We start from the raw sequence: 16,198 nt of genomic DNA on the forward strand, positions 1-16,198 counted from the left end.
GAGTTCGTAGAGGGAAGCCGGCGGGCGTCAGGCGGCTGCCATCCTTCTGTGTGAATGCACAGCCATCACGTAGCCTCCCTGTGGCTCAGTTTACCCAGCTTTGTGGAAAGCAAATGTATCAGTGTTCTGGAATCAAAACTAACATACGTCATCGTGTGTAAAATGCTCTCTAAATATAAAGTGAGGGATTTTGTTGGCTTGGAGGTTTAGTCTAGAAAACATACCAAAGGAGAACTGAGAATAAGATTCCTGAATCTGCTATTACTTCACTCAGCCTGTGCTGCATGTACTGTGTGCCTTGGGGAATCTCAGACAGGTGGGAGATTTCCTCAGCTAAGTGCGGGAGTCCTGCATGGGAGCATATCCACAAGAAGAGGCTGTGTCCACCATAATTCTGCAGATCAGGAGGTGAAGAAGGTGAGGAAGAGTGAGTACAGAAGAGCAAGTGAGCACGTGGGCAGTCTCCGAGGGGACGCCTAGGATCATGGCTCATCTTGTTACTCGTGAAGTCTAGACATCAACGTGTGGATCTACAGGGCGTATGTTTCATAGAAATGTTTTCTCCCCAAAGGTGGTTACTGTCCGTGCTGCAAATGCAAGGCAGCCTCCTGACTTGAGGGGAAGTTGGAAGGTCTGCTTAGTTCCGCAAGAATGGAGGGAACTAAAACAAGATTCAAGAGAGTGCTAAGGTGAAGAACGTATCATGGAGAAGGAAAATGAAAGCAGGAAAACTTGCTGTATTTTTGAGCTACAGGAGTGTGAAGTTTCACCCCTGGAATGTAAAGACATTCTGGAAAAGCACGAGCAGTATCTACTCAAAAGAGATCAAGAAGAATACTTAGGAACTGTCAAGAGAAAAGAATTGTATTACTTATCACAGGCGGAAGAAATGTTTCCTCACAGATCTCACCAAGAAGAATCAGGAGCAGAAGTAGCGTCGCCACCATCACCACCATAAGTACCACCACCACCACCATCTTCACAGTCACCACCACCATCATTACGAGCACCACTATCACCAACACTACCGTCACCACTGGTAACATTGATTGACTGTGACTCTTGCCAGGCACTGCCCAGACCTCACTGAGAAGAATCAGCAGCAGTAGCACCACCACCATCACCACCAAAACCACCACCATCACTATTGCTAACATTGATTGGCCGTTACTGTTGTCAGGCACTGCCCTAAGTTTTCTATATATAACATCTCATTTAATCATTATAATAACTCTATGAGGGAGATAAGAGTAATGGTTTTTAGATGAGAAAACTAAGACTCAAAAAGCATAAATGACTTGCCCAAAGTCACTCAGATAATGGTAATGTAACTGGAATGTGAGCCCAGGCAGTTTGGCTTTGGAGCCTATTTCCTTAACACCCTATACCAGAGACATGACTTGCTAATAGGAAGGGTCCTGTCTCCCTGGATTAGTTGCCTAAAACAAGGTGGGGAGCTTGCTATGACTCACAAACCCACTTATTTTTGCTGATCTAAGTGGAATGAATGACACAGTCAAAAAAACTAAAAATAGTTGTCTGGGGTCTTCAGAGTCTCCAGTAAACTGAGGGATTTAGGAGGAACAAGTGGTGGCATCATACTTTCTGCCAGCTGAAGGTTGTAATTTTGGAATAAAGAGGAACGTATGAGGAATGGAGTGGACAGCTGGCTCTGCAGAATCCAACTTGGGACAGGGTGTGGTTTTCCTGACCCTGCTTATTACACCAGACCCGGGCTCCCGGCTGGGGTGTTTGAGGCTCCACTGGTGGCCAAGAGTGAGAGTTGAAAGAAGAGGGAGGTAAAAGGTCCTGATAAATATGAAGCCAGTACAGTGGAAGATGAGCAGTATAGCATGAAAAGAAAACCCATGTGGAGCAGGTACGCCAGAATCTCAGGAGGAATCAGCAGGCCCTCCCGACATCAGGAATATTGCTTCTGACCTCATATCAGAGATTGGATAATGCACAGAGTATGAGTTAAAAACATGAGAATATGGGATAATAATGATAGCATCCACACTTTGGGTACATACATGCCAAGCACTGTGCAAAGTCTTTCCAGGCCTGATTCAGTTCATCTTCACACCAGTGTTGTAAGGAAGATGTTCAGATGAGGAAGCTGAGGTCATACAACTAGTCAGCTGGGGAGCTGGGATTCTCCCCTCAGCCAGCCTCTCTCCACTCACTCTAACCTCTCAGCTCAACCTGTAACGACTACACTGTACCATCTCCTAAATTTTAGCTCAAAATGCCAGTTCATCTCAGATGTGTCGCTGCCACTTAAAGAGATGGAACTCATCTCTTTTGTGGCCACAAAAGGATACAGCTCTTCAAATAAGGTTTATTGAAAAGATAGACAATGGTGTTGTTGGCTAGTAACATGTCTGTCTCCATGGAATCCACAAGTGAATTTGCTCAGTGAATGACCATGTCAAGCAAGGAAAAGTGAAGTGCAAGGGATAAAGGAGAAGAGAGAAACTATAATTATCATTAAATATTTGAAGAAACTGACATGGGGGAAGAGGTAGATTATTCTTGGTTGCATAAAATAGGGGGTGTCACAAGGAGTCAGGAATCAGCTCCATATAAAAAAGGCAGTCACGGGACTTCCCTGGTGGTCCAGTGGTTAAGACTCTGTGCTCCCAATGCAGGGGACCTGGGTTCTATCCCTGGTCAGGGAACTAGATCCCACATGCATGCTGCAACTAAGAGCCCACATGCCACAGTGAAGATCCCACATGCCGCAACTACGACCGGCGCAGGCAAAAAAAAAAAGAAGAAGAAGAAAAAAAGGTAGTCATGACAATCTTACCTGTCCAAAGGCAAAGTGGACTTTCTCGAGAGGGGGTGAGCTGCTCATCTCTGGAGGCGGACACAGAGGAAGGTGCCCACCCCTGCTGAGAATGCTGTAGATTCCTGCATTGGGTGGGACTTTGGCCAAATGCTCTGTGAACTCTGAGCCCCTGTGGAATCATTTAACCCTATCAGTGAGGCCCACAGAGACACAAGGTCAGCATTTGTGGCCTAGAAAGCTGGACCAGACGCCTGAGCCCTTGGGTTTTACTGTTCACAGCATGGGCAAGTCACTTCAGAGGCCATCTGTCTGTAAAAGAGGAGGGGGTACCTGACCTCTCTAAACTATGACATTCTGAAGACTGTGATGATCAGGATGGGGTGGGGGTAGACTTATCCCAGGAGAAAAGAAATCCTAAAACTATTCTCCCAGCCCCCATTTGAAGGCCTGGGACTTGAAGCATTTTGCAGTGGGAGACCTTCCTGCCCGCAGCTTGTGCTAAGAGACGTTAGAAAGGCGCTGTGTGGCCAAGAGGCGCGGACTGTGGGAGCTGCCTTGTACACACACTTCATCAGGGCCCAGACCCTCCCCACAGCCTGCTGGGCACACCCGCTTCCTAGACACGTGGACACCTCCTCTCCTCTCCCAGGACAGGCTCCCAGCTGGATGTGAGAGCTTCAGCCAGCCGTTCCCAGCTTGATACGCCGTCTCTTTTCTCACCACTGCTCCCAAGTATGCATTTGCTTTGGTGCCAGGAGGCAGGCTTGTCCTCTGGTAAACTTTGCACCATGACCCTTTCCTCCCCCAGAGTGGGACATCCGGTCGGCTAGGCCTGAATTCCCCGCACCTCCCAAGTATCTTGGACGCTGCCTCTATTTCCTGCCCCTCCGCAGACACCGATTGAGCAACAGGCAGACTCTGGGGCCCCCTACATTCAATATTGGCCCCAGTGCACAGTCCAGGGTGAGGGGAATGGAGAGCAAGGGCACCTTTCTGCTCTGGAACGATCTCACAGACTCTTTATTCCTTGCTACTTGGGGAGGCAGATGCTTGGTGTATAATCATGTTGGGGAGGAGGTGTGTGTGTTAAGTTCTGTCCTTTGCCTAGTGCTGTGAGGCCTGTTCATTCACGCTCATTCAGCAAATCTGCTTTGAGTTCTTAACTATGTGCTGAGCACGATGCTGGGCAAGAAAATAGATTTAACCACAAAACACACAAATCACAAACAGGGCCCTTGCCATTGAGCGAAACTCTACTGTGCTTGGAGATCTTGATAAAATTCAGTTGGTCTGCGACAAGGGCTTAATTTCCAAAATATATAAACAGCTCATACAGCTCAACATCAAAAAAACAAACAACCCGATTGAAAAATGGTCAGAGGACCTAAATAGATGTTTCATCAAAGAACACATACAGAGGGACAACAGGCACATGAAAAGATGCTTAAAATCACTAATTATTAGAGAAATGCAAATCAAAACTGTAATGAGGTGTCACCTCACACCAGTCAGAATGGCCATCATCAAAAAGTCTACAAACAATAAATGCTGGAGAGGGTGTGGAGAGAAGGGAACCCTCTTGCACTGTTGGTGGGAATGTAAATTGATACGGCCACTATGGAGAACAGTATGGAGGTTCCTCAAAAAACTAAAAATAGAGCTATCATATGATCCAGCAATCCCAGTCCTGGGCATATATCTGGAGAAAACTCTAATTCAAAAAGATACATGCACCCCAATGCTCATTGCAGCAGTATTAACAATAGCCAACGGGGCTTCCCTGGTGGCACAGTGGTTAAGAATCCGCCTGCCAATGCAGGGGACACGGGTTCGAGCCCTGGTCTGGGAAGATCCCACATGCCGCGGAGCAGCTGGGCCCGTGAGCCACAATTGCTGAGCCTGCGCGTCTGGAGCCTGTGCTCCGCAACAAGAGAGGCCGCGACAGTGAGAGGCCCGCGCACCGCGATGAAGAGTGGCCCCCGCTCTCCGCAACTGGAGAAAGCCCTCGCACAGAAACGAAGACCCAACACAGCCAAAAATAAAGAAATTAATTTATAAAAAAAAAAAAAAAAAAAAAAAACAATAGCCAAGATATGGAAGCAACCTAAATGTCCATCAGTAGACGAATGGATAAAGAAGATGTGGTATATGTGTGTGTATATATATATATATATATATATATATATATAATGGAATATTACTCAGCCATAAAAAAGAATGAAATAATGCTATTTGCAGCAACATGGATGGACATGGAGATTATCATAGTAAGTGAAGTAAGTCAGGCAGAGAAAGAAAAATATCATATGATATCACTTATATGTGGAACCTAGAAAAATGATACAAATGAATTTATTTACAAAACAGAAACAGACTCACAGAAATAGAAAAACTTTCGGTTAACAAAGGGGAAAGAGGGGGATAAGTTAGGAGTTTGGGATTAACAGGTACACACTACTATACATAAAATAGATAAGCAGCAAGGACCTACTGTATAGCACAGGGAACTATATTTAATATCTTGTAACAACCTATAATGGAGAAGAACCTGAAAAAGACGTATTTTATATATATATATAATATATACATAATATATATACATATATATGTAACTGAATCACTTTGCTATACACCTGAAACTAGCACAACATTGTAAATCACGTATACTTCAATAAAAATAAAATAAAATAATTAAAAATAAATAAAAATTCAGTCGATCTGGGTGGGGCCCACATTGCTGCACATTTCTGAGCTCCCAGGTGACACTGATGCTGCAGGTCCCTGGGTCACAGAGACTTGCATGAGCTTAGTTAGCAACTCGAGAGCAGAAGCAGTGCAGGGTCCATTCTGGATGAACAGTTGTCAGGATGACCAGCAGGGAACTTTCTGGAGGAACCCTGGGAGGTTTTTCTTTCTCCCTCACACCAAGACCACTTGTCAAGAGGCCAGCCAGGGCTCCGCTGGCCTTTCCCTTACCTGGCAGAGTCTCGACAGGTGCCAGCACCAGGGTGGGAGCAGTTGTGGAAAAGCTGGCGTTCCAGGAGGGGTTTCCTTGACTCAGGTGCGCGATGATGGCAGGGCTCTAGGGGCCCTGGATGCTTTGCTCAGCACATCCTCTTGTCTTTGCAGACTGCGCTGGGTGCAAGGAGGAGATCAAGCATGGCCAGTCACTCCTGGCTCTGGACAAGCAGTGGCACGTCAGCTGCTTCAAATGCCAGACCTGCAGCATCATCCTCACCGGGGAGTACATCAGCAAGTGGGTTTCTCCCCCTCCCCAACCCGCCCGCCTGGCCTCTGCATGCTCCCAGACCTGGCTGCACGTGACCTTTGCCCGAGTTCCCAGCAGCATCTCCCTCCGTTTCCATCCAGCTACCACCCTCTGGCCGCAAACAGCACCCCACCCACCTTGGGCCCTCACGCGGTGCTTCCTGTGCCTCAGATGCTCTTCTCTGCTCTGCACGTGCTTGCTCCTCCCTTCCTTCTGGTCTCAGGTCCCACACCCTCTCCTCAGAGGTGGCCTCATTCCGCCCTATTCTTTGCCTTCATACAGGCCAACACCATTTGCAATTGTATATTTATCCATGTTAACTTTTTAGTAAGGTTAATAATACTAGCTACCATTTATTGAGCTTTTATTGTGGGCAAGGAATGTACTAACGGCTGTGCACGAATTGTCACGTTAAGTCCCATGACTACCCCCATGAGATATTTATCCCCATTTGAAAAGCTGTAGAAACTGAGTCTCAGGCAGTAAGTAATTTGCTCCAATGATTATATTTAGTGTCTGTCCTCACCAGGGCGGGACTTGTTTAATTCACTGCTGCGTGTAGCACAATGCCCGACCCGTAGTCAACAATACAGTTGTTGAATGAATTGAGATAAGAGATGATGGACACACAGTTGTCCGGAAAGATGGCCCAGCCTGCACACTGAGCACTAGACAAGCCCCCTTGTGCTAGGCCCTTGTGACCACATTTACATACTCAAGTACCTAAAATAAATTAGGGCCACAGACCCTCACAGCTTTGACACTTTATGATCCAGACACTTCTCAGGTATTGCCTCTGGCCCGATGCTAGGACACAGTGAGCATGTAAATTTGTAGCATGCATGGTTTCTGCTATCAAGAAATAAGAGAGAGAAGCTGTATATGTAAGAAACTGTGCCTCCAGGAGATGTGTGATTGAGAGCTCAAGGGAAGTTCTATCCTTTAAGACCTTTCCAAACGTAAGTGACAGAAAACCCAACTCAAACTCCCTTAAAACGCAAAAATGGGGGTTTATTGACTCATAGAAATGGGAAGGCCAGCGGCATTCTGGCTTCTGGCATGGATGAATCCAAGGGCTTAACGATGTCATTAGCACTTCAGAAGTGTCTCTCTCTCTCTCCCTCTCAGCTCTACCTTCCTCTGCGTTTGTTTCATTCTCAAGCAGGCCCTCCCCAAATGGTAGCAAAGATGATCACCAGCCACTCCAGGCTTTCGTTCTAGCAGCTTCGCAAACCTGGCACAGAGAGAGAGGCTTCTTTCCCAAGAACTCCAGCAAAAGTCCCATGGCTGCCTCTGATTTGGCCACCGCTGGGTCACATGCCCATTCTTGACCAATCACTGGCCAGGAGGATCTCAACCCTCGAGCCAGAGAGCAGCTGTTTGTGAGCTCTTTGTAACTGCGAGTGCGAAGGGATGGTTCCCAGGAAAACCCAGGCGAGGTACTGCTGCTGGCAGAAAGGGAGATAGATGCTAGCTAGACAACCCTTGTCTGTGTCAGAGGTCTAAGCAAAGGGCTGTGACTATTCACTTCTAACTAGCAGAAGTGGAATCTGGAATATATGAGAGCTTTATGGAAGATGGTGATATTTGGGCCAGACCTTGAAAAGGGGTATAAGATTTGAAAATGTAGAGAAGGAAAGCTTGTAGGCAGAATGCCCAGCCTGGGCAAGGGCAGGGAGGTGCTGGACACATCCATCGTGTTTGTGGGAACCCGGGTATGTGCACAGGTGACGTCCAAAGCTGCAGAGGTTGAGCTGAGGTCACAGCCCCGAGAGCTTTGAAGGCCATGTTAGTGGAGTTTGGCATGCACCTCTGTGCCTGCCAAGTAAGGAGTGCCCTTGGTGAGCCGCCAGCCAGGAGTCCTTGAGTTTGTGAGCCTAAGTCCAAATTCTCTGGGGGAGTAAGGGTTTGCTCAGAGCTCCTCTCAAGCAGGTCCAGCCCAGATTGCCCACCACGCCTTGGGCCTCTGCAGCCGGCCTCTGGGCTCTTCATCCGTCTGCCAGCAGAGTGTCAGATGCTTAGAGGCTCTGGCTGTGGCGTTGATGCCCAGGTTAGAAGCCCAGCCCACTTGACCTCAGCAAGAGACTCAACTTCTCTGAGTCTCAGTTTCCTCATTTATAAAAACAGGGCTAAGAAGAAGACCTGCCTCATAGGGTTGTGTCAGGGCTCAGAGATCTGTGCTTTGTACCTAATCAGTACCCGGTAAATGTTAGTTTTTACCATCTGCCTCTTTTTAGAATCATGTATATTTCAAATTCCCAAAGGCCTCACAACCTCACGGGTCCAAATTAGGAGGTGTTGGCATTTATACCCAAATTTTGCTGGCTCACTGTCCCCACCTCCCGACAAATGACTGTCCTCCTGCCGGGTCACCCTCCCATCCCCACCCAGTGTGGAAGGGTTGGGGGAGGGGGGAAGTTTGTCTCGTGGACCCACAAACAACAGTCTCACCTGGTGACTTTGCTGAGCACGGGTCCTCATTGCCAACTCTCCTTCAGGAAACACTGACGGCTCTGCTGCCCAGGGTGGGCTCCTAGCAGTGCCCGCAGGGCAGCAGCTTGGACGTGCCTGTTCTTTAGGCCTCTGTGTGTGTGAGCGAGTTCTGTTACGTACAAAACATAGCATCAGCACTTCAGAGAGATGTCATCAGATCTGGTCCTTAGAGCTAGGCAGGGCTGGAGCAGGGCTGAGCTCTTTGATGCTCCAACCATCTCCACATGGGCCCTTGAAAGCTGAGCCCCAAACGTCCTCCTTGAAGACCCCGCTCAGCAATCATGGGGATTCCCCTAGCTGCCATTTGCCAAGTACTCACTCTAGGCCGGGCACTGCGCTGGGCCCTGGGACACGCTGGAACCATGTCCTTTAATTCTCATGACAACCTGGGAGAAACCAGACCGTCTGGGATTGAACCAGCTCTAGGTCATCTGAATTGGGTTTTCTCATGCATACAGTGGGGAGACTGATAATTCCAACCTCATAGGACTGCTGCAAGGATTAGACGAAATAACCTATGTAAAACGCCCTCAGAGGGCCTGGCACACACCAAGCAATAAATATCAATGGCTATTAGTAGTAGGGGGTCGTATAAGAATAACTAACAGTAATCTTATTACTGCCCAATAAGTTATAAGCACTGGGCAAGAACGGAACGCTTAGGAGGTGGTCGGGGAGAGGGGGTTCCTGTTTTCTACTGATCCAGGGGCACAATCAGACGACTCTTTCTGTACAGGTGAAGTGTTTTATTAGAAGAGGAGCCCTTAAGGATATGCAAAAAACACTGATCATATTGATGACCTCCTGGAAGGGAAACTGGGAGAGGCTGAGAGGGGGGTAAAGACTTTCCCCTTTGTGCCTCTATAATGTGCCAAATGCAAATATTACCTATTCCAAAAAAAATAAAAGTTTTATTTTTTAAATAATTTTTAAATGAATTTTTAAAAGAGCCATTTGGGGTAAAGGAAAAAGTAGGTCTGGAGAATTTGCGGGGAGGGAGAGGAAGGAGAGTGGAAAAGGGACACTCACAGCCAGCAGCAGACCGGTGGTTCCCAGGCACGCTCAGGGAGTTTGTCAAGATGCAGATTCCCTGGCATCCCCCCATCCCAGGAATTGTCTGATTTTGTATATCTGAAGGGTGTCTGGGGAATTTGCATTTTTAACAGCTCCCTGAGTGCTTCTAATCTTGGTCCAGTCACAGTTGGCTGCAGGTCTGGGAAGCTCCACGTGACACCCCCCATAAACCCCCCTAACTTCCTCTTCCTGTGTGGATTTCCTCTTGCAGGGATGGCGTTCCATACTGCGAGTCTGACTACCACTCCCAGTTTGGCATTAAGTGCGAGACTTGTGACCGATACATCAGCGGCAGGGTCTTGGAGGTGAGTGGGTACAAGTAACTCTGAAGATGTTTGGGCAGGATGGCCTGTGACTCCAAAAAGTCATCCCTGAGGAAGGGGAGAGTCACCCCACACCCCTTTTTCCATCGCCTCTACCTCCCCCATTTTCTCTACCCCAGCTTAGCTTGCTACATAACCTTGAGCAGATAACCTTCTCTGGGTACCCCCAAAATGAGGAGCTGGACAAAATTATTCCTTGTTCCAAAAATGCTGTGTTGGAAATATCAGTTGCTTGTCTGAATTCAGACCCAGCTCAATTACTGGGGAGTGACAATTATGATTTTCTTCCCAACCCTGCTTTATTTTTTAAGCATTTGGTAGCGTGCTGATTTAAGAACCAGCTTGTCTAGCAGCCTATTCCCTAAGCCCTTCTTTGGCTGGTCCATCACCATGGCAACAGCTCTTCTCCGCCTCTGATACACAGCTTGCTCTGCCATGACAGACAACCTGCAGCACCATTGCTGAGCCCTTGCCTGAGCCCTCGCCTGAGCCCTCGTTTGCTGGCCTTCCTGGCCTTCCCTGCCACACCCTGTGGGCCCAGGAAGCTGTCTTCCTATGCTTTGGGACCACCCACCTTGAGGAACCAGAAACAGGAAAGAGTTTGGTGCAAATGAAAAACAGTAGCCTAAGAGTAGAAACAGTTGGGTGCTAACTCATGCTCAGATTTTGGGTGAGCATCTCTGCCTTTCTAGGCCTCAGTTTTCTCATCTGACAGTGGCTGAGGGACGACAGACTGGGTCAGGCCTTGCGAACAGAATCATTAATTCTGACAAATCTGGCCAGTCGGTTGTGGTTACCTGGAGTCAGCAGTGTGTTGAGAAGGATTCTGCAGCCGCATCTCGGCTCAGCAGGAGAAAGTGCAGCAACCAGGAATGGACTCTCTGAGGAGATGCATTGAAGCTGAGCCCTGAGGATGAGCAGGAAGCTGCCGTGTGAAGAGCTGGAGGAAGAATGAGCTTGACCCTTTCAGGGAACAGAGAAAAAGGCCAGTGTGGCTGAGTTCTGTAAATCAGGGCTAGAGGAGGATGGAGTATATCATAAAGGGCGTGTCACATAAAGCTCTGTAGACCTGCTTAGGAGTTTCTGTTTTCTAGCAAGTGCAGTGGAAAGCCATTGGAGAATTTTAAACCAAAGAGCAATGTAGTAAGATTGCTTTTACAAGATTGTAGGGAATCAGAGAGAATAAGACAAACAAATGCACAGAGTGGATAAACCATCAAGCATTTCCAAGGAGCTGTAGGAGTGAGATGTGGAGGAAAAGGCATGAAACAGAAGCATAGGGAGTGTTTGGGCCCAGGTTTCTGAGGGCCTGATACCAGGGTGAGGAGTTTGTCATTTACGGGGCAACAGGAGCAGAGGTGTTGTAGAAAGGCCAAGCAGAAGTGACCTGCTTCAAGCTGCATCTTAGGGAGGATAACGTGATGTACATGGGCTAAATTTAGAGGAAAGAAACTGGAAGTGGGAGACCAGCGAGGAGCCCTTGACCCCTCAGGAAGGGCTCAGGAGGCACAGTGGCAGTGGAAGGGGCAACCGCCCTGTCTGCAGCACTGTGGAAGTAGAATTCCAGTAGCTTTGCAACCGTGGGGCAACTTGTAGACGTAACCATCGAAGGAGAAGAGGCCAAAAGTTGAACCAAAGTGTCAAGCCCGGGTGAGAGGAAGTCTGGTGTTGCCATCCGCAGAACTGGGGGTGGCAGGGAAAGAAGCTGATCCGGGCAGAAACGTATCGAGTTCTCTTTGGGGTGGGGTGTGGCTGAAATTCCAGGAAGGTTTCAAGAGGACAGTGAGAATGTAGATCAGAGCTCAGGGACAAAGCTCAGGCCTGGAGGGGCCAGTCTCAAAAATGCTAGGATTTGAATAATAGTCGGCACCACTGGAGTCATCAGGATTTCTGAGAGAGGAAGAGAAGTGGGCGGAAGGCAGCCTTGAGGAGTGGCTGCTTACAGGGGGCAGAAGGAGCTGAGAAGTTGTCAGAGAACAAGGAGGAGCAGTCGGGACGTGGGGGGAGATTGGGAAGGGGTGATGAGAGGACAGAGCTCGGAAAAGATGGGGAGTCAGTCAGAGTGTTGGGCAGATTCTACAGAGCAAGTAGGGATACGCAGGCTGAGAAAAAGCTGTGAGGTGTGGGGCAAGGTTACCTTCAGGAGAACCATTTGTTGGGTCTGCAGGATTGTGGGCAGGGGGCATCCACATTGCAGTGGGGTAAAGGGTCAGTGGCACGAGAGATCATAAAAGCAAACTTTTCTTTCGAGAAGGAAGAGAGTTCGATTACACGCAGGGCCAGGGCCGCAGACGGGAATTTGTCCCAGCATTTCCAAGCTGCTTGAAATCGTGTCGGTGGCTGTCTTTTCCCCCGCATGTTACTGTCATTTAGCATAGTGAGAGCCTTTTCTTCTTGGGCAGCTCTTGTGACTGGGTTTCAATTGATTACATTTGTATGAGGCTCCGTTAGCATCTTGGGCGTGTTGATTTTTTTTTTTTTTCCTTAGAGCAGGAAGAGACTTCTAGCAATCAACTAGTTTACCCTCCTCGTTTTACATATAAGAAAAGTGAGCCCCAAGACACGTGGTGCTTCCCGCAGGTCACATACAGAATTTCTAGTAAAGACAGAGCTGAAATCTAGGACTCCAGGCTCCCGTATCCCACACCAATGCCAACAGCTCTCAGCTACCCAGGGCCTTTGAGGCAGTGTGATGTATGAAAATACACAGTTGGAGTGAAACAGACTTAGATTCCAGTTTTATCGCTTCTAGCCATGAAACCTTAACCAAGTCACTTTCTTTGAGTCTTAGAGTCTTTATCTATCAATGGAGAATACTACTGTTATTAACTCCTAGTAGATATGTCAATGTGAAATCAGAGAAAATATATATATTGGTCTCTGCCCCTGGTTCCTGGCACAGAGCTCCTAAAATCCTTCTGATTTCCTAAGTGATAAGAGTACTAGGAGCATATTTTGTTCTCACATTTGATCTTTGACCTCAGTTCCTACACACAGAGCTCCTAAATCCCTTGGAATTTTCTGAGGGATAGGAGCATATTTTGTTCTAATGAGGTGACTCTTGGTGGGCTCCTGGATGGGGGCTGGTCACCAGAAAAATATCAAGCCATGATTAGAAGTTTAAACTTTCAGCCCCAATTCCCATCCTCCAGGAAGGGGAGAGGGCCTAGAAACTGAGTTAATGATGGATCCTGCCTATGCAAGGAAGCCTCTGTAAATACCCCACAAGTACAGGATTCAGAGAGCTTCCAGGTTGGTGAACAGGCGGAGGTTCTGGGAGAGTGGTGCACAGTGAGAGAGCATGATGGATTCTCCATGCCCCTGCCCACATACCTTGTGCCTCTTCCATCTGGATGCTCATCTCTATCCTTTATCATATCCTTTTGTAATAAACCAGTAAATGTAACTGTTCCCCTGAGTTCTGTGAGCCATTCTAGCAAATTATTAAACCCAAGATGGGGGTCATGGGAACCCTGATTTATAGCTGGTCAGTCAGAAATACAGGTGACAACCTGGGACTTATGATTGGTATCTAAATTGGGGTTGGGGGGAGACAGTCTCGTGAGTCTGAGCCCTTAACCTGTGGGGTCTGATGTTCTCTCCGAGTAGGGTGTCAGAATAAATTAAATTATAGGACACCCAGCTGGTGTAATAGAGAATTGCTTGGTGTGGGAGAAAAAAAAAAAAAAACCCACATATCTGGTGTCAGAAGTGCTATGAGTATGGTAGTAGTCTGAGAGTAAGGGACCAACACAGGAGTGTGTTTTTCCTTTGTAGCTAGTCGGGACTCTTTTGCTTGCAAGTACAGAAACTATACTCAGCTGGCTCAGACCAAAAAGGAGATTTATCAGCTCCCATAATAAAAACCCAGGAGGAGTTCTTACTTCAGGCACAGCTGGATCCAGCACTCAAACAAATGCGTTTGGAATATCTTGCCCTCTTGGTGCCACTTTCTTCTGTGTTGGCTTTATTCTCAGGAAGGCTCTCCTATATGATGGGGAAATCAGACACCATTGCTCTAGGCTTACATCCTATCAGCCAGCATTTCCGATGGAAGGCGAGCTTTCTCTTTCCTAATAGCTCAGCAAACGTCCTGGGACTGGCCCTCATTGGAGAATCTCAGGCCCATCTCCAAACCAGTAGCTGTGACCATAGAGTTGGAATAACCACATGGATTGACATGGGGAATGGGTAGTCAATCCCACCAAGGAAAAGCTTGATGCTAGTTCTGGAGGAAGGAAGAAGGATATTTGCCAGGCCAAAGCAACAGTCTCCCACTGCGAGGCCCAGTGCATTTCTGGGTACACAATAGGCACTTAATTAAATTCCATTTCCCCTTCCCATTCCCTCCCCAGGCCACCCCACAATCCCTTCCTCAGTGACAGACCTCAACATGCTGAGCGCCAGTCACACTCCTTCCTTCCTGGTCTGTGTCCTCTCCAAGGAGAACCACAGCCCTGTGTCCCTGTGCTGCCTTGCCTAACCTTGCTTGTGGTTCTCAGACCTCTCCAATAGGGCCCCATTTTCCAGGTACTGATTCTTTGCCGTTTTTCTTCACTATGTTCTAGACTTTGGCTTGTTAACAGACAGAATGTCTCATCTTATCCCACTGACTTGGTTTCCCTTTTGCTGGTAACCTGCTGCTCTGCAGCCCCCCTTCCCCACTCCCTCAGGTAGTTTTTAGTGCCATTCATGGCAGGATTGCTAGATGGGCACAAAGCCTCTTGCAGCTGGAGCGGGGTGCTGGGGCGTGACATTTAGGAAGATGCCAGCTTCAGTTTTGCCAACGTGCTGTTGCCATCCTAGAAACAGGTCTATAATTGAAATGATAAAGAGACACAAAGTAGGAAGAGACTACTAATTAAAATGATTATCCTTGTCATGGTATGGGAGAATCAGTCCCATGACATCTCAGCTTGGGAAAATTAGCAGGCTCCTTCCAAAGTTTGAACACAGTTTGCTTTGGTGACGATAAGAACATTCTATCATTGGTGGGAGCCATGCAAACAACCAAGACTGAAAAAAGGGGATTTTGGATTTTTTTTTTTCCTTTTTAAAAAATCTGCCCTTTCCACATTCTTGCTAAATTTTTAGAATAAATCAAGTCTCTCCAGAATAGATAAGTCCATGCCCAACCAACCCTCCCCCACCCCAAAAGATTCAGGGAGAAGCCTGCAGCATTATACAGTTATACTTTTTGAATTGGAAGGAACCCATTAACATCAGACCAAGTGATGTCTGGGGGGCCTTTAACAACATCCCAGTATCCATCAATTTCCCCCAGGTTATATCCCCCCCCCAAAAAAACCTTGCCCTAACATGCAACATATACCTTCAAAATGAGCCCCACCTTCCAGCCCAATCACTGCACCAAGGCCCTCCCATATAGCAGTTCTAGAGCTGCCAGTGAAGGGCCCTCATGTGCCAGGTTCTCTTGGCTGGGACCGCAGTGTCAGAACTGCCGGCCTGGAAGTGAGCACTGAGCTGGTGACCGGCCCTCCAGGGAGCAGCTCCAACATTGCTCCTGGCTTCCAGTGGGACCTTGAGTCACAGCCTTCTCCGAGGGTGGTTTCTTCCCCCAAGAGAGGAATTCTCAGCTGCAAATCATTTCCATCTTCACTTGAAATAATGAGTAGGGAAGGAAAGTGGGAATAGGGAAGGGGGCTCACCAAAGTCAGACTGGGGTGAACTGGGGATGGGGTGGAGATTCCCAGGTACAGCAGTCATGGGACTGGCCTGGGGGTCAGAGACTCCCCAACAGGTCCTGGCTTTGTGGGTGCCCTTGTTTGTCCACTGAGCCCTAAGAGTGTGCCACTCTCACAATTTTTTCCATGCCTGTGAACCTCGTGTACTCATTCTTATTTAATGCTATAACTTATCTTCAAGTTGGCTCCTTTACACACAGGAAAACTTATGTAATATAACAGGAAAACCAGGATCACTTGCCATATTGCCAGTGACTAAGAAAATATAGCCCTAGTGGAGGCTCCAAGCCTCACATGTGTTCTTATTCTTAAAAAGGTAGATTAGTAAGTTTTGGATAGATGTTAAAGACATACTGCACCAAACTGGTACTTTCTCCTTGAAAAAAATCAGAAGAATTGATAGAGGATTAAAAAGGACATCTTTTTTTCACGGATCCAATGTTATTAAACCGAAGGTCTCTGTGCCACTTAAAACCATGTCATGTACCTCTGGTGGTAAGGGCCCATTCTTGGGGACATGCTGGGATGTCCTCAAAGTAAG

The 16,198-nt window shown here is 47.6% G+C and overlaps 1 protein-coding gene across 7 annotated transcripts in view; it reads left to right on the forward strand.

Moving 5' to 3' along the window:
* The window catches only part of ABLIM3 (actin binding LIM protein family member 3), a 146,738-nt gene that overhangs the window by 75,936 nt on the left and 54,604 nt on the right, over positions 1 to 16,198 (forward strand). For all 7 annotated transcript variants that reach the window (XM_036848833.1, XM_036848835.1, XM_036848836.1 and 4 more), the window contains exons 6-7: positions 5,924 to 6,050; positions 9,841 to 9,934. In XM_036848833.1, coding sequence (XP_036704728.1) covers positions 5,924 to 6,050; positions 9,841 to 9,934 — 221 coding nt within the window. The remainder of the gene's footprint in view (positions 1 to 5,923; positions 6,051 to 9,840; positions 9,935 to 16,198) is intronic.

This window comes from Balaenoptera musculus, chromosome 3 (genome assembly GCF_009873245.2).
Source record: "Balaenoptera musculus isolate JJ_BM4_2016_0621 chromosome 3, mBalMus1.pri.v3, whole genome shotgun sequence".
Taxonomy (NCBI): Eukaryota; Metazoa; Chordata; class Mammalia; order Artiodactyla; family Balaenopteridae; genus Balaenoptera; species Balaenoptera musculus.